The 26379-nt window shown below is 37.5% G+C and overlaps 1 protein-coding gene across 10 annotated transcripts; it reads right to left on the reverse strand.

Annotated features, from left to right (window-relative positions):
* Positions 1 to 15921: 15921 nt before the first annotated feature.
* LOC126623260 (myosin-16-like) lies at positions 15922 to 26212 on the reverse strand. 10 transcript variants are annotated; one of them, XM_050292091.1, is made up of 30 exons: positions 26071 to 26212; positions 25913 to 25959; positions 25390 to 25512; positions 24728 to 24871; positions 24468 to 24613; positions 24228 to 24384; positions 23969 to 24027; positions 23426 to 23585; positions 23196 to 23345; positions 22926 to 23062; positions 22682 to 22828; positions 22470 to 22571; positions 22124 to 22181; positions 21939 to 22040; positions 21530 to 21567; positions 21093 to 21219; positions 20830 to 21000; positions 20523 to 20654; positions 20337 to 20446; positions 20138 to 20198; positions 19536 to 19713; positions 19088 to 19287; positions 18884 to 18952; positions 18712 to 18780; positions 18520 to 18594; positions 18238 to 18297; positions 17603 to 17818; positions 17339 to 17478; positions 16653 to 16909; positions 15922 to 16391 (listed from the first exon to the last, which is right to left on the reverse strand). In XM_050292091.1, exons 2-30 carry the CDS (start codon positions 25913 to 25915, stop codon positions 16348 to 16350), a joined length of 3435 nt encoding a protein of 1144 aa, XP_050148048.1. In that variant the 5' UTR covers positions 25916 to 25959; positions 26071 to 26212; the 3' UTR covers positions 15922 to 16347. The 10 variants fall into 10 exon arrangements, 9 of the variants coding, with proteins under 9 accessions (XP_050148048.1, XP_050148049.1, XP_050148053.1 ...); XM_050292092.1 differs by lacking the exon at positions 18884 to 18952; XM_050292096.1 differs by lacking the exon at positions 25913 to 25959 and having other exon boundaries at positions 26071 to 26208.
* Positions 26213 to 26379: the final 167 nt, after the last annotated feature.

The raw sequence follows: 26379 nt of genomic DNA on the forward strand, positions 1-26379 counted from the left end.
AATAAAAAATAATAATTTTTAGGGTGCTTTAGATTTTGGCCCTTACAACTCATTATTTCTAGATAAAAACCCATTTATCTTTAAAGATCCAGTTTAAGCCCAAATTTAAAATTTGCAAACATATGGGAACACTATTGACCTATTAATACAATTTATTTGCACTCATGCCACTCATACTTTATGGTCCCTTTTCCAAATTCCTAAATTTATGCCAAATTAAAAGTAGTAGAAAAAGTGAAATAAAATGTAAAAAGTGTTTGTATGAACCGTGTCCATGTCAAACTAGAAAAGTAGTTTTTTTTTTTTCATGATATATTTTGTAGCAATTTTACCCATATTAATTGGTAGGTAAATTAGTTTGTTCCAATTATTTTTTTAAAAAAAATACTACACCTATATTATATATTTTGAATCAAATAACATTCCTCTAACTTGTAGGTAAATTATTTTCTATGTATTGTTATATATGTTAGACACATTTTGTTGTTGTATAAACATGAGTGGAACATAATATTGTTGATTTTATACATCAAACTGCATTTCTTTTGTTATAGGTAAATTATTTTCCATGTACAAGTACTTATGTTACGCACGTTTTGTTGTTGGTACATACAATATTTTGTATCATTGCAAAGAAAGATATTACATTACACCCATGGTATAATTGTTGTAGGTAAATTATTGGAAAATAATTTGTAGTTAGGTAATGAACATTTTGCATCATTAGAAATGAACATTTCAAATAGTAGGTAGGTAAATTAATTTGTTCTAATTATATAAAAAAAAGAATTACACTACACCTAGTTATATTTAATTTTTCCAATTATTAAAAAAATTTATACTACACCCAACCAAATAACATTTATCTAACTTGTAGGTAAATTATTTTCCATGTATTGTTAGACATGTTAGGCACGTTTTATTGTTGTATAAACATGGGTGTAACATAGTATTTTTAATATTGTGCATCGAACTACATTTCTTCTTAATATAGGTAAATTATTTTCCATGTATTAGTACATATGTTAGGCACGTTTTGTTGTTGGTATAAACATTATTTTGCATCATTGTAAAAAAGAGATATTATATTACACCCATGGTATAATTGTTGTAGGTAAATTAATGTGCATGTAGATAATGAAATACAATGTTCTAATATATTAATAAAAAAAGGATAAATTCAAAAGTATTCAAGAGTAGGGTGAAAAAAATTGAATCAAATAGTTTTATGAAAATTCAAAGCCTTTCTAAAAAATTAATATACAATAAATTTTTAACATTAACGTCTTCTTTTTTTCTTGCTGCAAAATCATTTACTCTCTCCTTACAATTAATTGTCTACATCAAATATATAATAGGGGTATTTTAGGCATGTGAAAAATGTAAAATGTGTGAAGTAATATGAAATTAATGAATTTGCTTATGTGGATCCTAATCATTGGGTTTTCTTTGAGTAAAAAAGTTATGTAGGGTTTTATATGAAGAAAATTGAGTTGGAATGACTAAAATCATATTTTCAGTAATTTTTATGCCAAAATTAAAAAATAAATTTTTTTTCCTTCCGTTGTCTTCCCTGCGCAGGCTTGGCTACCATGGCAGCCCTGCCCACTCCTAGCAAAAGCCAAAAAAATCCTATGGGTGTTGAGGGTTTTGCCGAAATCTTCTGCTACTCGTTGGAAAGATTGGTGCGAGGCCATCAGTCTAGGCCTTAGGTGCAGCAGTAGATCGGAGGATATGATGGGGAGGAGGTTGATGTCAGCGATGTTGGAGTCGGAAATGGAGAAGATGGTTTGGTTCGACTAGATTTTTATCGTGGTAATTCGATTGGGTGGTGAGGTGGTGCCAATTATGTTAGAATGGGTCGAGTGCCAAAAATTGAGCCATGGTGGGCAGGGTTGCCACGATGGGCAAGACTGCAGCCAAGTTTGCTTGACGGGCGACATGAGATTTTTATTTTTTTAATCATAATTTTTATTTTGACATAAAAAATTATTTTTTATTATTTAAATATTTTTAATTCCATGGTAATATTTAATTAGAGTTGTAGGACTCACTTATGTGACACATTAGCACATAACATAATTTTTAACGAAATTATTACGGAATGACCAAATTTATTTGTGACGCTCAATTTCAAGGATCATCTTGATGAGGTGTTTCAATTTCAAAGATCATTTGTGATAAAAACCCTAAACATAAAGGAAAACTTATGAAAAAAGCTTCAAATCTTTGCATTTTAATAAAAAAATCATCTACTAACTTTATTTAATAATAATGACAAAAAAATAAAAAATAAAAAATAAACACAAAAAATCCAACTCGAGTTGGGCGCGTGCCCCCCCCCCCCCCAACTCCCCATTTCCCCACTTCCCTCTTTTCTCCCATTGACAGCTGCATTCAGATTAGGGCTGGTTCGGGTCAGGATCCCAAACCGAAACCCAAAGCCCGAATCCCAAACCGACTCCTTTCAGGATGCAATTCTAAAACCCGAAACCTTATTAAAATTTTGGTGTTCCCAAATTTCGGGATTCCCGAAATTGTTTCGATTTTTCGGTTCGGGATCGGGAATGACTACAGTCCTAATTTAGAAGATCGAATCAATGCAGATCCTAAATCCCAAATTTACAAACAAACCCTAAAAATTCAGAGATTCAACAATACAAAGATCGAAGAAGCCTTCGATCAAAATTCAAAATCAGAAAGCCAAATATAAACATATCAAGCAGTAATTGAAATAAGGGGATTTTCATTCATTCTAAATCTCCAAATTGAAAGTTCAAAACCTTCTCAACTTTAGAATCCAAATCAAAATCAAGGTACAATAATTTCATGAATTTTGACACCTTCATTATCATATCAGAGAAGCTTCGGTTTGGAGGTTGTTCGAGGTGGAACCATGGAAGCCTGGATTTGGAATATGGAGGAGTCATAGAGGTGTGGTGGTCGGTTGGACGTGTTGAGTCTGCTCATAAAGGGAGGAGGAGAAGAGTAGAGTGTAGAGACGATTCGAGAGATTAAAGAGAGTGTTGAGTTTGTTGACATAGCTGAGGAGGAGAGGAGAGAGTGCAAAGATATTTGAGAGGTTAGAGAAAGAGTGCAGGTGGTCTGAGTGAGAGGGAGTGCTGACACATTTGAGAGATTAGAGAGAGTGAGGTCTTTTACCCAACGGTTACAATTTATTCTAATATATATAATATATGATAAATAAATGTATAATATGTATACAAATCGGTTCGGGATTACCGAACATCTGCCAACCAAGTCCCAATTCCCGTACCGAATTCCTAGGATTTTTTCGGGATTTTTCGGTTTTGAATTCAGGAATTTTCGGTCGGGTTCAGGTAATTCGGGATTTTTTTCCAACCCTAATTCAGATTATTATTATTATTATTATTATTATTAATTTTTTATTTTATTTTTTTGCTTAGAATTAGAAAAAAAAAACTTCAAATTAAATTACATTCCCCAATTATATTTTTATGGTGTTGTTTCCCAATAGTAGTCAAGATGACGAGAGATTTTTTAATGTGTCTAGAACACAGGTGGGTGTTACACCAAGTATCTCTATATAAGTGGTGAGATTCTTTTGTTAAAAAATTAATAACATAAAATATTAAAATTTCCCACCACTTATATAATAACACGTGGTGTACCACTTGTATTACCGGCACAAGGAAAAAAATCTATCCAAGATGACACACATTATCAAGAAATTGGATGACGAGCTCCATTTATTATTGTAGGTATGTAAAAAATGTGAGGGAGTTTGAATTTGGTAATTGAAAACAACTTTTAAAATATAATTACTGAGAACGTAATAATCTTCTCAAGGTTTTAATCTAAAAGACCACTTATAGGTTCATCGTTTTCAGCGTAATATGTGCTTTTATAGGACCAAAAAGGGTATAAATTTCAAATTTTATGAAACTGAACCAAGAATTATACATTATTTATAAAACTTGACCAATAAGTTGACACTATTTATGAAACTAGATCAATAACTAGACACTATTTATGAAACTGGACGAATAAGTAGACATTATTTATGAAACGAAACCAAGAATTAGGCACTATTTCTAAAACTAAACCAATATGTTGAAACTATTTATGAAACTAGACCAAGAACTAGGCACTATTTGTGAAAGTTGACAAATAACTAGATACTATTTATGAAATGGGACAAAGAAAGAAACACTATTTATGAAACTGTACTAATTACTATACACTATTAATGAAACTAGACGAATAAGTAGACACTATTTATGAAACAAAAACAAGAATTAGGCACTATTTCTGTTGATGCACAAAATCAGTGAGGACTTTGGTACAACAGAAAGTGTTAAGTTTGTGACATTCGCTAGATTGCTCTGGTCACTAGTGTGGATAAGTAAGTAAATGGATAGGGACAGGGAAGCAAACACAAGATGTACGTGGTTCACCCAGATTGGCTACGTCCACAGAGTAGAGGAGTTCTCATTAATGTGAAGGGTTTACACAATACATAGGTTCAAGCTCTCCTTTAGTGAGTACTAGTGAATGATTTAGTACAAATGACATTAGGAACTATTGTGAGAGAATGATCTCTATTTATAGAAGAGAGTTTCTAGTTTCATTCTAACATTGACACGTGTCGTGTTGTGATTGGCTTCTGACGTCGACACATGTCACGTTGTGATTGGCCTCCTAGTTGGAGGGAAACTCTTCTGGGTCCTTGACGGTATAACGTTGACCAGTGCTCAGTAGTTTCGAGATTGGTCAAGCATGGTACAAACAATGCTCCCCTAAGTTCCCAAGTGAGGGAAGTTCCTCGGTTGGGGACTTACAAGATCCAAGCCATTAAGTAATCACGAAACTTCTAAGTACCGAAGTGTGGTATCATTTTCACTTGCCTTATCTATCTCATATGTAGATGTGGCATCTTCTCTAGAAGTACTTTTCCTCCATCCAAGGGTGGTATCTTTAACCGATGAAGATGCACAAGGTAATGTATCAATTTCAGTTGAAGCTTACTTGTAGTTTCGGGCTTGATCAAGTGCGATACAAACCCTATAGTAAGAGTCCCCCAAGTCGTCGAGCTAGGAGATTTGCCAAATGAGGTAACAGACAAGGTAAGCAATCAGACTTCCAAGCAAATAACCTGGATCAGAGGTTTGACTTCGGCTTTCGGTTGATTGTTCTCATTCTCCTTGTGTCGTAAAAAGCAACAAGGATAAGGAGAAGCAAATGAAGAAGAGATGATATGAGATACTTTTTCTTTTGAAGAAGTAACTTTCCACAAGCTTATTCTTGAACTGGGCTGGAGGGTTTTCTGGTTTCTTCTAGAGTATAAGGCCGACTCAAGAATTTGAGGGTCAAAACAAGTCCATCAAATCTAGAGTACGTTCGACCTTGATGATATGGGATACTTTTGCTGTTGACAAAGTAGTGGATGTATCGGCACGTGTTCTGTTACGCTTGTCTCCACATGCTTCCTTGTATCCTTCTCACTTGCCTTATCTGTTCATCAGGCAGATATGGTATCTTCTCTTGAAGCATAAGATGTTGAAGATGAGTACTCGAGAGTAATGCCGGATAAGTAATCAGGCAACGGGTTCCAGGCAGTCAGTTCCTGATTCGAAGCTTGATTCCAAGTGCTGACTGATTGCTCTCTTTCTCCTTGTCTTGCTGATAAGAACAAGGCCAAATGAAAACACAAGGAAAAAACATGATATGGGATACTCTTGCTTTTAACCCTGATGATATGAGATACTGTTGCTTTGGTGTAGCTTGTTTGCATAGGTATTATCGGGAGGAAAATAAGCTGAGTATTTCGAGAGATTCTGCTGAGAGTGCCCTCTCGGATGTGAAGAAAAGTTGAGCATTTTTTTTATTTGCAGGTCTGCCTGGCTGTGGAGGATGGAGGTCGACATATATAGGAGTCTCCCCAACAACAAGTAGTAGTGCTATTCTTTTACCCTTATTGGTCATAGCAATGTAGTGGGAGCTGCAAGCTTCACGTGTTTTAACTTTGTCAGAGCACTTTGAAAAAATGGTTTGTAGTATTTGGAAAGCTGATGTTGTGTGTAAAGATTGCAGACAAGCTTTATCCAAGGAAATCTTGCTCTCGAAGTTCGGAGAACGGTGCCTCTTCAATTTTTGAACAAGCAATCCTATCGGGGATTTGGCTATCGAGATTCAGAGAATGGTGCCTTTTCGATTTTGAGAAAGCAATCCTGTTGAGAGTCTGACTATTGAGATTCGAAGAGAAGTGTCTCTTCGATTTTTGAGAAAGTAATCCTGTTGGGAGTCTGGCTCTCGAGATTCGGAGGGTGGTGCCTCTTCGATTTTTGAGCACATAATCCTGTTGAGAGTCTGGCTCTCGAGATTCAGAGAGTGGTGCCTCTTTGATTTTTGAGAAAGCAATCCTGTTGAGAGTCTGGCTCTTGAGATTCAGAGAGCGGTATCTCTTCGATTTTTGAGAAAGTAATCTTGTTGGGAGTCTGGCTCTCGAGATTCGGAGGGCGATGCCTCTTCCATTTTTGAGCAAGTAATCCTGTTGGGAGTCTGGCTTTCGAGAATCGGAGAGTGGTGCCTCTTTGATTTTTGAGCAAGCAATCTTGTTAGGAGTGTTTTCTCGAATGTGAGTAAAGGTTGGGCATTTTTGCCAGTCTGCCTTGCCACGGAGCACGGAGGTTGACACACATAGAGACTTTCCGGTTATCAAGCAGTGATGCTGTTCCTTTACCCTTGTGGGTAATAATAGGGTAGCTGGACCTTCAAAATTTATGTGTCTAAACTTTGTCAGAGATATTTGGCAAAGTTATCTATGGTACCCGAGGAGCTGATTTCACGTGTGGAAAGTGGTGCTTCTTCGATTTTTGAACTAATGGCCATGTTGCCCTTTCTTTTATAAGGGCACCAATTGTGTGCAAGAAGTACATTAAGAGAGTTATTGCTTGTAGGATTTTTCTCCTTACTTCAAAGGTTTATTGCACCTCATTTCTCCTTCATCATTTCTGAGAATGTCTGGCCCATCCGACCGTCGTTTTGACTTGAACTTTGGTGAAAAGGCAGCCATGCTTTCTCAAGACAACATATGGCGCCCATCCTTCTTATCCCTTATTGGTCATCTTACCATTGGGGACTCTGTGAAGAAGAATGATATGACCGCTGCGATGGTGGCTAAGAACCTTCTCACTCCCAAAGATAACAGACTACTTTCCAAACGGTCTGATGAGTTGGCTGTTAAGGATTCTCTGGCTCTCACTGTTCAGTGTGCAGGTTCTGTGTCTAATATGGCCCAACGCCTATTTGCTCGAACCCACCAAGTTGAATCATTGGCGGCTGAAGTGATAAGTCTCAAACAGGAGATCAGAGGGCTCAAGCATGAGAATAAACAGTTGCACAGGCTCGCACATGACTATGCTACAACCATGAAGAGGAAGCTCGACCAGCTGCAGGAATTTGATAGTCAGATTTTACTTGATCATCAGAGGTTTGTGGGTTTGTTCCAAAGACATTTATTGCCTTCGTCTTCTGGGGCTGTACCGCGTAATGAAGCTCCAAATGATCAACCTTTGGTGCCTCCTCCTTCTGGGGTTCTGCCTAGTACTGAGGCTTCGAATAATCACCCTTTGGTGCCCCTCTTTCTGGGGCTCTACCGACTGCTGAGACTTCTCCTGAGCAACCTTTGTGAAGGCTCCTTCTTGTTTGTTTATTTTGATTCATGTATATGTACATATTTGTAACTTATCGGAGATATCAATAAACAAGCTTTGCTTCATTTCAACGTATTGTGTTAAATACACCAAGGCCTTCTTCACTAAGTTCTTTGAATTTTTCCTTTTGTTGAAGGTTTGTGAGTGAAGCATGTAGGTTGGGTAGTGCTCCCGTAATTTCCCAAGTGAGGAAAACTTTTCGGTTGGAGACTTGAAAAATCCCAGTCACTGAGTGGTCGTGAGACTTCCGAGTATCAATGTGCAGTAGTATATGGTAGAAGTCCCCCAAGTCTCCGGTCGAGGGAGTTGACGAATGAGGCATTTCCTTTCTAAGTGGTAGCTGAAAACTCCTTTTTCATATATATATTTATTATGAAAGTTGTTAGGCCCAAAGAAGAAGAGGCCTAGGCAATTTTTTTTTGAATTTTCGAAATTTCGAATTTTTAAATTTTTGAATTTTTGAAAAAAAATATATATTTTTTAAAGCTTTGTAGGTGAAGCTTTGTTGGGTACCATGAATTGATTTTGCTTCACACTATTTTGATCAAGATAGTGTGAAGTTTTTGTAAGTGAAGCTTTTGTGGGTGAAGTTTTTGTGGTGGGGGAAGCTTTTATGGGTGAAGCTTTTGTGGGTGAAGCTTTTGTGGTGGGAAGATAGTGTGAAGCTTTTGTAGGTGAAGCTTTGTAGGTGAAGCTTTTGTGGTGGGTGAAGCTTTTGTGGTGGAAGAAGCTTTTATGGGGGGAAGCTTTTGTGGTGGAGGAAGCTTTTGTGAGTAAAGTTTTTGTTGGTGAAGCTTTTGTAGGTGAAACTTTTATGGGTGAAGCTTTTGTAGGTGAAGCTATTGTGGGTGAAGCTATTGTGGGTGAAGCTTTTGTAGGTGAAGCTTTGGAGTTGAAGCTTTGTAGGTGAAGTTTTTATTGATGAAGCTTTTATGGGTGAAGCTTTGGAATTGAAGCTTCTGTGTTTAATATGGCCCAACGCCTATTTGCTCGAACCCACCAAGTTGAATCATTGGTGGCTGAAGTGATAAGTCTCAAACAGGAAATCAGAGGGCTCAAGCATGAGAATAAACAGTTGCATAGGCTTGCACATGACTATACTACAAACATGAAGAGGAAGCTCGACCAGCTGCAGGAATCTGATGGTCAGATTTTACTTGATCATCAGAGGTTTGTGGGTTTGATCCAAAGACATTTATTGCCTTCGTTTTCTGGGGCTGTACCGCGTAATGAAGCTCCAAATGTTCAACCTTCGGTGCCTTTTTCTTCTGGGGTTCTGCCTAGTACTGAGGCTCCAAATAATCACCCTTTGGTGCCTCCTCTTTCTGGGGCTCTGCCGACTGTTGAGACTTCTCCTGAGTAACCTTTGTGAATGTTCCCTCTTGTTTGTTTATTTTGATTCATGTATCTGTACATATTTGCAACTTATCGGAGATATCAATAAACAAGCTTTGCTTCATTTCAACGTATTGTGTTAAATACACCAAGGCCTTCTTCACTAAGTTCTTTGAATTTTTCCTTTTGTTGAATCTTGTATGTTGAAGCTTTGTGAGTGAAGCATGTAGGTTGAGGTAGTGCTCTCTTAATTTCTCAAGTGAGGAAAACTTCTCGGTTGGAGACTTGAAAAAATCCAAGTCATTGAGTGGTCGTGAGACTTCCAAGTATCAATGTGTAGTAGCGTATGGTAGGAGTCCCCCAAGTCTCCGGTCGAGAGAGTTGACGAATGAGGTGTCTTGCTAGTAGCCAAGTTTCCAAAGTAAAAAATTTCACCGTTTTCCTTTCTAAGTGGTAGCCCAAAACTCCTCCTTCATATATATTTGTTATGAAAGTTGTTAGGCTCAAAGAAGAGGAAGCCTAGCCTTTTTTTTTTTTTTGAATTTTTGAATTTTTGAATTTTTGAATTTTTGAATTTTTGAATTTTTGAATTTTTGAATTTTTGAATTTTTGAATTTTCTAATTTCCGAAATATATATATATATATATATATTAAGCGTTATATGTGAAACTTTGTAGGTGAAACTTTGTTGGGTACCATGAATTGATTTTGCTTTACACTATCTTGATCAAGATAGTGTGAAGCTTTTGTAGTTGAAGCTTTTGTGGGTGAAACTTTGTGGTGGTTGAAACTTTTGTTGGTGAAGCTTTTGTGGTGGGGGAAGCTTTTGTGGGTGAAGCTTTTATGGTGGGGGAAGCTTTTGTGAGTGAAGTTTTTATGGGTGAATCTTTTGTGATGGGTGAAGCTTTTGTGGGTGAAGCTTTTGTTGGTGAAGCTTTTATGGGTGAAACTATTGTGGTGGGTGAAGCTTTTGTTGGTGAAGCTTTTGTTGGTGAAGTTTTTATGGGTGAAGTTTTTGTGGATGAAGCTTTTGTAGGTGAAGCTTTTGTGGTGGGTGAAGCTTTTATGGGTGAAGCTTTTGTAGGTGAAGCTATTGTGGGTGAAGTTTTTGTAGGTGAAGCTTTGGAGTTGAAGTTTTGTAGGTGAAGCTTTGGAGTTGAAGCTTTTGTTGGGTACCATGAATTGATTTTGCTTCATGCTATCTTGATCAAGATAGTGTGAAGCTTTTGAGAATTTGTAGTTGTCCTCCATTGATGAAGCTTTTGTTGGTGAAGCTTTTGTGGTGAAGCTTTGTTGGGTACCACGAATTGATTTTGCTTCACACTATCTTGATCAAGATAGTGTGAAGCTTTTGAGAATTTGTAGTTGTCCTTCATTGATGAAGCTTTTGTTGGTGAAGCTTTTGTGGTGAAGCTTTGTTGGGTACCACGAATTGATTTTGCTTCACACTATCTTGATCAAGATAGTGTGAAGCTTTTGAGAATTTGTAGTTATCCTCCATTGATGAAGCTTTTGTTGGTGAAGCTTTTGTGGTGAAGCTTTGTTGGGTACCATGAATTGATTTTGTTTCACACTATCTTGATCAAGATAGTGTGAAGCTTTTGAGAATTTGTAGTTGTCCTCCATTGATGAAGCTTTGTTGAATTTCCCTTTTTTTTTTTTTTTGGGAAACTAGAAATTTGAAAATGTGGGAGAGACAACATATACAAATTTTGCTTCCACACTGTTGAGCGAGAGATTGTGATGCAAGCCACACCTTGTAGTAGTCGAAGGTTTGGATGAACCATATAAATTGAATTTGCTTCGAACAGTCTTGAATTTGCTTCGAAGGTTTGAGAATTGTAGTTGCCCTCCATTGATGAAGCTTTTGTTCGCACCATAAATTGGTTTTGCTTCACACTGTCTTGATCAAGAGTGTGTGAAGCTTTTGAGAATTGTGGTTGAACTTCTTTGATGAAGCTTTTGTTGGCACCATAAATTGGTTTTGCTTCACACTGTCTTGATCAAGAGTGTGTGAAGCTTTTGAGAATTGTGGTTGCCTTCCATTGATGAAGCTCTTGTTGGCATTATAACTTGGTTTTGCTTCACACTGTCTTGATCAAGAATGTGTGAAACTTTTGAGAATTGTGGTTGAACTCCTTTGATGAAGCTTTTGTTGACACCATAAATTGGTTTTGCTTCACACTATCTTGATCAAGAGTGTATGAAGCTTTTGAGAATTGTGGTTGCCTTCCATTGATGAAGCTCTTGTTGGCACCATAAATTGGTTTTGCTTCACACTGTCTTGATCAAGAGTGTGTGAAGCTTTTGAGAATTGTGGTTGAACTCATTTGATGAAGCTCTTGTTGGCACTATAAATTGGTTTTGTTTCACAATGTCTTGATCAAGAATGTGTGAAGCTTTCTACGAGTTGTAGTGGTTGCATTGTTACAGAGGGGAAATGTCTGAAGCAGATGCAGGAGGGCTGAATAGCTTGATGTTCGTATGCCATGCACTGGAGTTGTTGTTGGCTTGCAATAAGAATTTGTTGGTGATTATAACTCTTGTTGGGCATAAGTGCTCCCCTAATTGAGTTGTCAAGCTTGAGGGTTTTTTATTATTTGTGAATGCTAGGAGTTCACATGTATAAGTTGTACCACTCGTCTTCTGGTAGGTGGAATGAATGGTGAGTTGCTTTCATCACTTGGTTGGTGGTATGAAGATGAGTTCCCTCATCACCTTTCATCACATTTCATCACCTGGTTGGTGGCACAATAATGAGTTCCTTCTTCACTTGGTTGGTGGCATGAATGACAAGTTGCCAAATGATATTAGAGTACGGGTTGTACATTTCATCAACTGGTTGGTGGCATGAAGATGAGTTCCTTCTTCACCCGGTTGGTGGTATGAGTGGCAAGTTGCCAAATGATATTAGAGTACTGGTTGTATATTTTATCACCTGGTTGGTGGCATGAAGAAGAGTACGGGTTGCACATTTCATCACCTAGTTTGTGGTATGAAGATGAGTTCCTTCTTCACCTGGTTGGTGGCATGAGTGGCAAGTTGCCAAATGATATTAGAGTACGGGTTGTACATTTCATCACCTGGTTGGTGGCATGAAGGAGAGTATGGGTTGTACATTTCATCACCTAGTTGGTGGCACGAAGATGAGTTCCTTCTTTACCTGGTTGGTGGCATGAGTGGCAAGTTGCCAAATGATATTAGAGTATGGGTTGTACATTTCATCATCTGGTTGGTAGCATGAAGATAAGTTCATTCTTCACCTGGTTGGTGGCATGAGTGGCAAGTTGCCAAATGATATTAGAGTACGGGTTGTACATTTCATCACCTGGTTGGTGGCATGAAGGAGAGTACGGGTTGTACATTTCATCACCTCGTTGGTGGCATGAAGATGAGTTCCTTCTTCATATTTCATCACCTGGTTGGTGAGAATAAGGGCAATGTGTCGAGGCACATTGTAGACACAAAGTATGTTGAACCCTTTCAAAGCACAGTTGGCTTATGTATGGATGTGTTGGAATGTATGATGTTTATGTATGAATGTGTTGGAATGTATAATGTTTATGTTAATTGATATGAGTGATGCTTATGAATGTTTTAATATGCATGAAGGGATCCATGCTTTTGATATGTGAACCATGTTGGTTTTAACACTTAGTATCACATACTTTATGTCAAAGTACGCATGTTGAAGCTCTAAGTTGGAGTATAAGGGTAGGTCAGCGTAGGCCAAGTATTCCAGTGCTAGGAACGCAAAAGACTCAGAAGAAGTTGTTTGAATTCCCTCTTCTTTAAATATTTGCCGAATGGCTTGTGTGACAAAAGATCTCAAACGGTTGAGAGTCAAAATATTTGTAATGTGTATGCCTTCTTATAATAGCATTTCCTTCAGTACCTAGTCCTCCACTTTGAAAGAGTGAGGCTTGGCCCCATAGTCATAATAGTCGACGGTACGTTCACCCTTGGTTGTCTTGATACGAACTTTTATCCCTCTTGTTGTAATGGGCTTGCTGTGAGTAAAAATCCTTCCTCTTACCAAGAGACAGATACATTTGGTGACTTTGCGAGTAGCTAAATGAGGCAGGAGATTATGGGTGTCTGAATGACCAATATCTCCTCACTTGGTAGAACTTGACTTCAATTTCCCATTTGTTGATAGGGGTTAACCATATGGGGGTTCCCTTAGTATGTCTTTGTTTCGGGCGGAGGCGTGGTTTTAAGCCTGTGCCATCACCTCAGACTAAGTCTTCCAAGTGTTGGCATTGATCATGTACTTGAAGAAATAATCACGTAGGCTTGCCATGAAGGCCTTGATGGCGGTCTTGTTATCTGCCTCAGCGCAGCGAGAATACTCATGATTGAAGCGACCGGCATACTCTCGTAGTGACTCGTCCGACTTTTAGCGAATAGTGTACAAGTTATCAGTTTAGAGCTCTACTAGAGAGGGTGGAGGGGAAGAGAAGACATCGCTCTTCATCGGTGTGCATCCGATATGCCATGGTGGACTCAAAGAGGTTAAGGTGTTCAATTGGGTCCTCCCTTCCAGTATAGAGTTGTAAACCAAACTTTTGTTTTGTCTTCGTTTGAAGAGGGGTGTCGATGATCCTTCTTGTGAGAGGGCCAGGCCTGGGTTGGTTCCAGTCAGGTATCTCGGCCTGACGTTCGGCATTCAACTTGTTTACTTCCTCAAGGAGTTGTAGAACAAGGGGGTCCTGAGTGGAGTCATGTACCACTGGAATTTTCTTTCATAAGTCTCCATCGCCTCTTGGAAGTAGGAAAGTTTGAGCAAGGGCATGTGGTTTTTTCTTGGACTCGCTGTACTGACTTCTAGAGTGAGTCTGTCGGAATACCTCAGAGTCCCCCGTACCTTCATGTTCCTCTGGGACCTGTCGTTCCTTCCCTAGATTGGCAGCTGGCCTGGGTCGTAGGAGGGGACCGAGTCTTTCAGAAACCCTTGGGTCATTGATCTTCGAGTATATGTGGAAGGGATTTTCTCGACATTGCTTTAGGAAGTCTCGGCAGTCACGATAAACGGCTTTTGATCATTCCAACCCTTCTACAAGGAGGTGTCTTCCTCCACTTCTTCTACTTCGGGTCGAAGCATCTGGGTTGAGAGAAGTCTCATGTTGATCAATGTTTTGATGATTAGCTCGCTCCTCCTCAGGGATACCTATGTTGAAGGGAGGTGACCCTCCGTTTTAAGGGGCATCCAGATGATGGTTAATGTCCATAGGGGCAACGAGCTCACGTGTTTGAGTACGCCTAGTTTCGTGTAACGTCTCAAAGAGTTTCTCATACTACTCCTGGAGGACCTCATTCTTTATTCTATCTTGTTGTTTTGAGCTTCTAGCTCATCGACTTTAGCTTGAAGATCAACCCTATTTCCTTCATTCTTTCGTTGCTTCGCACTAGGTGCAAGAGGGGTGTCATTCTGTGTGTTGTGGCTTCCTTCGCTCCCCATGTTGGAGAGGGATGCCTGGTCAAAAGAGAGTGTACGAATGGTGGAAACCAACTTGGCAAAGCTGAAGAGAGTGGGAATAAGTGTCGTTCCCACAGACGGCGCCAAATGTTGATGCACAAAATCAGTGAAGACTTTGGTACAACAGAAAGTGTTAAGTTTTTGACCTTCGCTAGATTGCTCCGGTCACTAGTGTGGATAAGTAAGTAAATGGATAGGGACAGGGAATCAAACACAAGATGTACGTGGTTCACCCGGATTGGCTACGTCCACGGAGTAGAGGAGTTCTTATTAATGTGAAGGGTTTACACAAGTACATAGGTTCAAGCTCTTCTTTAGTGAGTACTACTGAATGATTTAGTACAAATGATATTAAGGAATATTGTGAGAGAATGATCTCTAGTTTCATTCTGGCATTGACACGTGTTGTGTTGTGATTGGCTTCTGACGTCGACACGTGTCGCGCTGTGATTGGCCTCCTGGTTAGAGGGAAACTCTTCTGGGTCCTTGACGGTATAACGTTGACCAGTGCTCAGTAATTTCGGGATTGGTCAAGTATGGTACAAACAATTTCTAAAACTAAACCAATATGTTGAAACTATTTATGAAACTAGATCAAGAACTAGGCACTATTTGTGAAAGTGGACAAATAACTAGATACCATTTATGAAATGGGACGAAGAAAGAAATACTATTTATGAAACTGTACCAATTACTATACACAATTAATGAGACTGAACCCAATAATTATGCACTATTTATGAAACATGACCAAGAACTAAGCATTATTTCTAAAAGTGAATAAAGAACTAAGCACTATTTATGAAACTGGACCAATAAATAGTGTAGTATCGTTCAGTTTCATAAATAGTGTTCAATTTTATAAACAATGTCTATGATGAACACACAGGTCTCGCGCGTAAGGTTTTTACAAACAGGACCTGTTGTTGAGATGTGTACCACAAAAATAGTTTTGCTGGATTTTTAACATATTTTGATGATATGGACAAAGTGAGATGCGAGTTTGATTTTTAGGGGATTAAGTAACAAAATTTAAGTATCAGGCTCAAGTTGAGTTTTATAGGTAGATGTAAATTAAGGCTTAATCGTTCACAATACAATGATGGACAATCATTACAATAATTGTTTGCACCCTTTTTTAATGCCGGTTTTAATTATTGCATTATGAATTATTGAAGCCTTGTAATTTTGAATTACAGGATTATACCGTATATAATTACAAGTTGCCACTTATATGCTATGCATGAAAGGGATTTGGGATTTTACTCCAAAAACCAAAATGCTGAAAAACAAAATCAAAACATAAGAGAATTTTACAAGTAAATCCGGATAATTCCCCGTTATTGAATCTAACTATGAAATTTATGAGATTTTACTCACATGACGGAGCTACAGTTACACCAAAAAAGTTACGAGAAAACGAGAAATTTGGCTTAGAGCAGTTGTTTGAAAAAAAAAGCACCACAATATATACATTGAGTTGAGATAATTTAACACCCTGAAGCTGTCTAATAAAATCAATTACAGTGAAATGCTAAAGTAAAATTGGAGGAAGCTTCTTGTGCACGTTAAGGCCGTGGCCGGTTAACAAGGCAAACTGAAATCACAACGGACGTTACTACCCTAAATTTACTACATTTGATCCCTTGCTACACACTACCTGACCAATGGATCTGTATAATCTTGAGAGAAACTTGTCGGTCTATGAACCGGTATGAAGCATATGGGACGTATATGTTCAAGTCTGGCGATCTATTTACAGTGCCAGAAGTCTGACGGTTAATGAGAGACGCATGTCTAAGCAAGAAAGAAGAAAATAATTAGAACAAGCTCCGTCAGAAGAAGTCATCAAAAGCCCCCTCCTTCTCGTTTTCAGATCCTGCAATGTATCATCGAGGGAAAAATGAAAACGTAAAACACTGAAACACAACTCACAAGTCATAAACATATTGAATTGTGGCGATTTAATCTCGCCATAGAAACATTACATGTTTTGTATGATATAGGACCACTGTCTTTGGTGAAATCACATACAAAGTGGGGGACCAGTTGCAAACTTACTTAGAATATTGATGGTTGTTCTGAATTAAAAAGTACCTACATATGACCAGAAAACCAAAATACATATAACTAAACTAACCTGAAACTTCTCCGCCTGAAACGTCCTGAACTATAAGCTGGATAGAACTGGGGCCGGTAGAAGAAAAGTTAACTGAACTTGTAGCTGGAGCTGGAAAAGTGAAATCTGAGTCGGTGGATGAATAATCAGAGTTACTGGAAATGCTATCAAACCCTTCGTGTCTAACCAAAGGTCCTGAAGTTGTTGAACTTGACTTGGATGCTGTAGATAATATTGTTTTCAGCTCGGAAACTTGGTTTGACATGCAATATATCATCCTGAAACACACTAGATTATATTTAGTATTAGTCAAATGAATTTATGAGCAGCTTTACAAACATCAGAATGATTGCAAGTTGTCATATATGCACAAATCTAAACAAATTAGAAGCAAAATTCCCGTCACTGAAATGCTGTCTCTGGTGCTTTCCAGCTTATTGCATCATGTACCCAAAGAAAAAAAAAATCTTGATTAATGGTCAAAAGAAATTTATATTGGGAATCTCATTACAGTGATTCTGAATTGAATTACTCTTTTTTTTTTTTTTTTGTCAAAAAGAAAAACCTATAGCACGCTTGAAAAAATAGGATTTCAAAGTCCTAACACATAGAAACTATATTTGATTCCTATTTTTGTGAAGAAACTAGACCAGCACATACACAAGATGAATGAGAACAGAAATACTGATGAGTATAATTCGTACTACCTGTTCAAAGATTCCTGAAGTTGAAGAACTATTCTTTCAGTTTCCTCTAACTTTCTACGTCCTTCCTCACTTGATACCCGAGCTTCTACGTATCTCCTTTCACACTCATTGGCTCTTTGTTTTTCAGCTTGCAACATGACCTATGTGAAAACAGACAGGAGTATCAAATTGTAGATGCTGTAATTCCGAAGCCAGTTTAAAATGACAACAATAATGGAATAAATAGAATGGTAATTCTCTTATTTATACGTTCAATATCATTACCTTCAGACTTTCAACTTCTGCAGTAAGAATTTTAACTCTTTCAGCGTTTTGATCAGGACTTGAAAGATCTTCGGTTATAGAGCATGCATCTTCAATTTCTACCTGTGCAACCTGACTTTTAGACAATGCATCTATTTCAAACCCTCTGCTTACATTAGTAAGCAGGGAGGACTCTGCATTTGTTGCCTCTTCAACCTTTTCTTTTTCCAAGTCAGTCTGCAAACATAATCTAAGCTTCAGTAAAAAGTAAAAACACTTAAAAAAGCACTACCTTGCATAATGCTCCTGATTTTGTACAAGGTATAATACTCGTCTGTAGAAAATAGATTTCATCATGAGAATTTAGAAGTAAAGATACTTTGTGCCGCATTATTGTAAGTGCCATCCATTGATTTCAGCACTTTAACGAAAAGCACCTGGTACTGTTCACTTTAATGAAAAACCACATTTTTACACTAAAAAATCAATCTTGGTACTATTCACTTTATCCTTTATTTTGTCCTTGTCATTAAAACTCAAAGTTTTCAAGCCCTTTTCATTAGTTTTCCTTATTTAATAATAGGGCACGCTTTCGTAATTTCTATCAGTGAAACCTGATAATAAGGCAACAAATCTGTTGCATCAACTTTGCTTACATTAGCTTGCACGGAGGGCTCCAACTTCGGTGTTTCTGCTATTTTTGTCTCCAAATCAGTCTGTACAAATGGGCAAAATCCAGTTAACGAACTTGAAAGTACAATAGTTGTCTGTAAAAAGGATAGTTCCATTACAAGAATTTAAAAGTGAAGATATTTAGTGCCACATTAACCGTAGCATAAATGTTTAACATTCAAATGCGAAGCATGATTTCTTAACAAGAGCTTAGAAGTAAGAAATTTGGTGCTGCATTATTGATACTTCTTTAAGTTTCTTATTACCTGAACAATAACTTTAGGCTTAGATTGGGCTCTACATCTAAAAACATCACGAGCAGCCATTGCACGTAAACCTGTCTGTAGACAAGTGAGAAGAATTTAATTTTGAGATTTTCTCCGGGTGTTTCACATATCCTTAGAGAATGTGAAAAGAAACCAAATACGTAAAATTAGAGAAACAGGAAACTAGGCCACCTGAATAATAACTGCCGCATTAATTCTACATCTAAAAACATCACGAGCAGCCATTGCCCGTAAACCTGTCTGTAGACAATTGAGGAGAATTTAATTTTGAGATTTTCTCTAGGTGTTTCACAATGTGAAAAGCAACCAAATATGTAATATAGAGAAACAGGAACTAGGTCAACTGAATAATAACTGCCGCATTAATTCTACATCTAAAATCATAACGAGCAGCCATTGCCCGTAAACCTGTCTGTAAGAGAAAGGAGAACAAAGTTGAGAGTCTTTCCTCACCAGGCGTTAAGACACTTTGTTTAAAATAGTGAAAAGCAACAAACTATGTATATTGTATATAGCAAGTTACCCATACAGGAAGCTGGATAATCACCTGAATAATAATTGCCGCATTAACCCTATATCTAAATTCATCACGGGCAGCCACTGCCCTTACACCTGCCTGTAAGATAGTCGAAGCGAACTTGATTCTGAGATAGTCTTTTCTTGCCAGGCGTTTACGGGCAGTCTTCTGAATTTTAACTGCGGAAATCTCCCGCTTCTTGAGCTTGAATAACTTGCGAACCAGTTCTCCTGAATCATAAACAACGAAATACTTGTAAAATATTGTACATATAAAACTAGCGAGTATATGCAGATAATTGCAAGGGTATTTAGTATATAGTGGATAAGTGCACTAACTGCTAGGGTAATGCAATTCTACATAAATTCAGGAGGATCAAATCTACTAAAAGTTTTCAGGATTTTGCCTTAAAAAAGAAAAAAAAAAAGAAAAAGGAACATCTCAAGAAAATGGCTATCTCTTCTTTTTATGCACTCACCTTTACAAAATGATTGTACACAAATAGAAGCCTCCCGTGTAGAAACATACTTTTTACGAGTTATACGAGTCCTGCCCCGCGTTTGAATCACCTTAGATGAGTCGCCAAGTAAGAGTATTCTCTTTGCATCTAGCTCAGCCATCTGACCAGCTCTTAGGAAAACCTTTGTTTTCCCTATCTGCACAAAAAAATACGTAAATAAAGCTTAGTTGAATATATAAAGATATCTTGCAACTAAATGACGCAATCTTTGATTTTAAGGTGATTTCACACTGGCTCTATAAATAAGTCATGATCAAACTCTGGGGGAAACTTTTCATTATTTACAAAGGTATCTTGTGTCTTGAATTTCTATCAGTCCCATTTTCTTTCCTCCCCTCCTTATTCCCTCTTCTCTCTGTTTTCAGCTATTTCAATTGGGTTCTGCATCATAGCTATCCAATCAATAATAGTCATAGGATAGGAGCTTCCTACTATATGATAGTTGTGGTGAACCACCACGGAAAATCCAAGTATATCTGGAGTTCCATAATTTTCTGTTGTGAACTTGTCGTGTGATTGTAAATGTAATAGTGATTGATAAGCACTAATGTTCTTATTACCTGATAACCTCTAAGGCCCATCTTCACCAAAATCTTTTCACAGGCTTCATTTTCAGGACAACTGATCATATAGGCATTAAGTTCAGAAATGGGAACATAACCAAAATACCAGTGAAATAGCAGAAAAGATACCAATGAGATTGAAGATGAAAATGTGAAGAAAAAAAAATTAAAAATGAAAGCGTAAGTTGGAACTTACTCCATTTTTAAAACTTCTGGGGCCAGGACACGGAATCGACTTAAAAATTCAGAAAAACTCCTGTAAGTAGGGTATCCAGCACATTTTATTCGGACAGCCTCTAAAACACCCTATGCAAATGACAAAGTATTAAGGCCACCAATTCATTATAAGTCGTAGTATACACACAGTTCACATTATACTTACACCAGAACGTAGCTGTTGCATGACATTATCATTCTCAAATACAGCGGGCTTTAAAACATTATTCGGCTTTATACATCTTATGTAATGGGGTTCTGTAGAATTTAGTATTTCCATCAATTGTTGGAGTTGTAGCTGCATCAAAATGGTCAGAAAATTAAGTTTCACCTCTGTGAATTAAATCATCTCATGACACATGAAAAAACATGAGTAACTGCTTTTCCAGTATTTTGTATGGTATAATCCAAAACAACAATACTCATTCTTTCCAAGACCACAATTGTAGGCAGACGGCCTGAATAGAAGATACCTTAAAACGAGAACTGATGGATGAAAACTTGGAAGATTTGGCCACCTCCTCAGTAAGTGGAGGGAAAAGGCCTGCTACAAAAGAACATGTCGATGCACTCAACAAATCTCGATGTTCAGGAACAATATAGTCTTTATTTTTGTCAAGAAATTGATCAGACTGATATTGTACCTGAAAAAAAAAGTGCAAAAAGAAAAGACAGTTCAGTGGAAACCACATTACAAAAGATAGATTTCAGTGCAAAATACAGGAACCAAGCCCACTTCTCCTGCATAATGAACAATGGTGAAATCTGAGCGGGTCAGTTTTGGCTTGATGAAGCGTTTGTGATCTTTGAATGTCTGATACAGCTTTGTTGAAAATGTTTCATGAGTTGATTTTGGAAACATACTGCAACGCGAAAATGTTGTCCAAGAAAAATGTGATTAGAAATATAGATGAACTGAAAACTTCAGTGCCATCCAACACAATAATGTTCAATTTCAGTGAAGAAAGTGGAGATCCTGTGCATGTGTGTGCCATCCAACCTAATATGAAGTATCTGAGCAGGAATCTCTGTTCACGTGTGTGCAATTTCAGTGAAGAAAGTGGAGATTTTCTATCTTAACTTCACCTAATATGAAGTATCTGAGCAAGAACCATTTTGTAGCAAGTGTGTGTGTGCATGTAACTGCAGTCAAGAATGAAGAGATGTTCATACCAAGCTTCATCAAGCAGAGCAATAATCCCCCCTTTCTTCTGCAGAAACGAAATCAACTAGTGATGAGTGTATGGGTGTATGGCAGCTAATTCAGTATACTACTCATAAGTTAACTGCTGGACGAACAAATCAGAAATACACTAAAATAAAACCAAGAGAGTAAATTCAATGTACCATTCAGAAACACATGCAAAATTTTTACCAATTATTATCATGGCGTGGAAAGACATTTGGGGTTCTAAAATAAGGGTTGCAACAACAAACATGATGTCCCATAGACATGGCCGTTCACAATGATACACTCTAATATCATGAATGATGCAGCACAGGAAAGGGACAAGTCTTCATTTTTAAAGGGGAGAGAGAGAGAGAGAGAGAGAGAGAGAGAGAGAGAGAGTAAAAAGAAGACCTGTTCAATGAGATCAAGGACATCTTTATTATCAACAAATTCTATGTAGCTCCAATCGATTTCCTCTTTAGTGTATTCCTCTTGTTGCGTCTTGAATACATGCTGAATCAAATCATACCACTTAGATTATATATTAAAAACAAGTTACTTAAAACTGAAGTTTTCAAGTATGACTAACCTCATACCTTGTTGAAATGTTGTTGCAGCTTTTCATTAGTGTAATTAATACAGAACTGCTCAAAACTGCATTAATGAGACATAATAAGTTAGGAGTGAAAATACTCAGTGAGAGTCTAGGTAAATTTAATTTCATCTCCTCAGTTTTTTATTATCTATAACTGAGTGAATTTGGATTCAGCAATATATGGACGATTTCCCAAGTACCTTAGTGCAGGTCAGAAGTTCAAGTCACCTGATGCTAGGTAGTGTCAGGTCTTCTTATGTGTACCAAATATAGATCAGAAAGTTTTTGTTTTTTTTACATGCACAGAACATAATCAGGCTGAAACATTTTCTGTATTCAACCATTACCTGTTAGTTTTGAAGCTTTCAAAACCATATATATCAAGAACCCCAATCAGACATTTGGAGTTAGGGTCCTGTCCAATTGAGAAATTGATCTTATCCACCAACCTGAAGATAAAAAAGTAAATAATAAATAAATAGATAAAACCAATATTGTTAGATGCTTCATTTCCACAGTAATCATTTGAGTGAGAATGATTCAGAAGCTAGCATCTTACCAGTCAAACAAACGAGAATATATAGTCTTGGCCAATCCATCCCTGCTAACTGTTGCGCCATGGGGATCAAGACTTTTTTTAATAATTTCTTCTGGAGTAACCATTACACGCTTACACAGTGCATCTTCCAGAGCCCGAGGATTACACCTGTAATACGAATAAGACAGAACAAAACTGCACTGTGATTGACACAAAAAAAGAAAAAGAAAAAGGAATTGTGTCCATAGCAAAGCTCGAGACACACATGAGAAGTTCTGCTGTCATTTGAAGATGAAAAAGGGATTCGTCATTTTTCAGAACAGATGAGTCATTATCTCCCCCATTGGCAAAATCAATATTCCCAAGATGAAGAATTGCAGCTACAACTCTGAAAATAGCCTCCTGGGAGAGAGAGAGAGAGAGAGAGAGAGAGAGAGAGAGAGAGAGAGAGAGAGAGAATTATTCCCAGAAGTTCTGTATAAAGATGCTTAACTTAGCAGTAAACAAATGTTAGGTTCAAATCAAAAGAACATACCTGTTCTACTGCATTTATTCCAACAACATCCATGGCTCTCCGAGTGGAGAGATAATTGTGCTGATCACTTGTGCCATCAAGTTCATAGCAATTTGATTGATTAAGATAGTGATACAACTTAGGTTCTCCCAACTTATATTTCTCTATTTCCTGATAAGATTAAAATCTGTTAACGGAAAATTTTGGAAATATCATATATATGCACTAAAGTAGAAAATTGAGCGATCTACCTGAGGCGGTGCAGCACAGAGGAGGTAAAAACAGTGATAGTTACGCTCTGAATCCGAAATCTGGCAAACACGAGATCTCTCTAAGAGATATGTTCTAATGGCTGCCCCTGATATTCTACCACATTTATCAAATTGAATCTCGACAAATTTCCCAAAGCGGCTTCACCAATATTTTCAAGAGAACAAAAGTTAGTTACAGACTACGAAAGTTTCACTGTTGTACAGTTCCAAATAGATCATGTTGCCAAATAATCACCCCCCCACCCAATAAAAAGAAAAATAAAGAAGAAGAAGAAGAAGAAGAAGAAGGGTTTTATGAATTTCAATGTATTTTTTTCCACCAGGAATCTCATCACAAACAAACTGCAACCCTGGTTTTTTGAGTGTACATGCAAACCAGTATTATTCTCTACTCTTGACATAAATATACACTGAATGCCCATGAACCTAAAACGTAAAAGTATATCAAAAGTCATGCGGAGCCTACAAATGTACTAACAGCAGAAACAACTCAAAATACTAAAGCATTTAAAAATTTCTCACCTGGAATTGTTATTCCTAACAGTCTTAGCGTTACCAAATGCTTCAAGAACTGGATTTGACTGCACCATGTCAGTTACAACCAAAACAAATTAGAATGGTACAAGTGGAAACAATAAAATGAATATTACCCAGTTGAGAAAATAAATAAAAGATTGGCACTTAACATCATTTTGTTTAGTGATGGGAAAGGATAGTTATGCAAGGCTTCAGATCTCACTTTACTCACTAAAAACGTTAGATACCAAAATACACAGCTTACTTCTAAAACTTTTTGTTCAACAGTCCGCCCTTCAGCTGCAGCATTACCACCCAAATAGGCAAGGTAGCGCATAAGCATTTTAGTTGTTTCGGTCTTACCAGCTCCGCTTTCCCCACTAACCAGAATCGAGTTTCCTTTTCCCTCCTTAATCATTTCCCTGATCACATTTGGGAAATTCACTTAAGTAACTGCATCATCATTTAAGGATAAAGAGTAGGATGCAAAAGAAACACAGTTAACCTGTATGCAGCATCGGCTATTGCAAAAACATGAGGCCTCAGTTCTCCATATGGTACTCCATTATACCGTTCCATCATATCAGCATCATACAGATGTGAGAGACTTTGGAAAGGATTGATGGCGATGAGAATGTTTCCAGTGTAAGTCTGCCATGATGTCAAAGTATTATAACAGAGACGCCCATAGCTGCAGTGATTAATCACTTTCTTCACCAGGATGTACATTAATTAACACAAAACAGAAGATGAGAAAAATCTTACATAAATTTCATTTATCTCATATCTAGTTGCCAAATTGTGAAGCACTCCGGGTTCATGCAAGTATGATAGCTTAGTCATGTCATCAACTCCACCAGGAGGAGTTTCTGTATCCTTTGGATATATTTTTGACAGCTTTGCAACAACCTGGACAACACAAAGTAGGTCGACTTAACAGAATAACAAATTGGCCTTTCAGTACAGCTGCATCTATGTGATATTTTGGCACATAACTCATGGAGTCTCTTTTTATAAGGAAACTAATGACTGAAAAATAGAACAGAAGCTTCTTATAAGAGATTTTTTTAGTCTGTCCCAAAATGACATCAGAACTGCATGTTTTGCTGCAAAAAACTCAAAAAAAAAAAGGATATGCCTATGAAATCTTCCAAGAGAATATAACAGCAGGTTCGGTCTCTTCTTAAATAACATCTTGATATTTCTAAGCAGAAACTAGAATGATGCATAAAACTCCTGCCTGAAGTTGGGTTAACAAACACATACAAAATCTTATCGTGCTCCAAAAATACAAAAATAAAAAAAAATCACATTAAGAACTGCTCCATCTTTGCCTAATGAACCAAACACATACAAAATCATATAAATACCAATGATGATTCAGCACCCAAAATCCTTGAAAATGAAACTAGCAAATAATAGATTACCTTACTCCCACCACTAGTTTGAATCTCAGCGTCATCTCCCTTAATGTTTAGTACTTCTCCGTCAATCCAAACTGGGTTTTCAACCCAAATATGAGAACCAACAACAATGGTCACTGGCTTGGCCTGCAGCAGTTAAAAGTTTTTACCACATAATCAGTTCATCTCCCTTTTCACATTTTGTTAGCACAGTATGTACCACAATAGTCAGTTTACGCCTTCAGTAGGTAATAGTAGGTAATAAGCACATCGGATTACTGACCACGAAAAAAAAACTTATGGGATCTCATAATTTATCCCCCTAAGTTTTCAATCTAAGATAATTACAATGATATCCCTTTGCATCCAAGTTTGAATCCACCTCCCGTATTTTAGAGCAGTTCAAAATATCGTCTTTTCGGAAAAATTATGATGATCCCATTTTCCACATACTACTGAAGCAGCATTCATCATCAAATTACATTTTCATGGGAAATTCACAAATAGAAACCAGAAATGTAAAACAAAGTTTCGAAATTAAAAATACCATTACGATTGATTCTCAACGAGAAACCCAGAAACGCAGATACCCTTCTTCACAAGAATCAAAACCCATCAAGATTTCAGCGATTCGGGTCCCATTTTCTCGTAAAAAATCGGAGATTTTTATAGTGGAAACGAAAAAAACTTGCAGAAGTTGCTTACTCTTTGCTTTTCTTCCCTTTGTCCTTCGTTGGTTTGGGGTTGCGTTGTTCGTGTCGTTTGGTTTGTGGAAGTGGCAGTCTTCGCACTTCCCACATTTTCGCCATTCTTGTGGCTCCCTCTCACTCCCTTCGCGCCATACTCTCACTCTTTCTTCACAAGAAAGAGACGACCGCTGTTAAATTCGTTGGTTTTTTATTGGGCCCAAATAATGGGTCCAATGGCTTGGACAATGAATTTTGTATTGGGTCCAAACTCTGCTCAATCTCAAATCACTTTAGAGAGACTAGAAGCTCGTTTATTAGTGTTTTT

The sequence above is a fragment of the Malus sylvestris genome, chromosome 5, assembly GCF_916048215.2.
Source record: "Malus sylvestris chromosome 5, drMalSylv7.2, whole genome shotgun sequence".
NCBI lineage: Eukaryota > Viridiplantae > Streptophyta > Magnoliopsida > Rosales > Rosaceae > Malus > Malus sylvestris.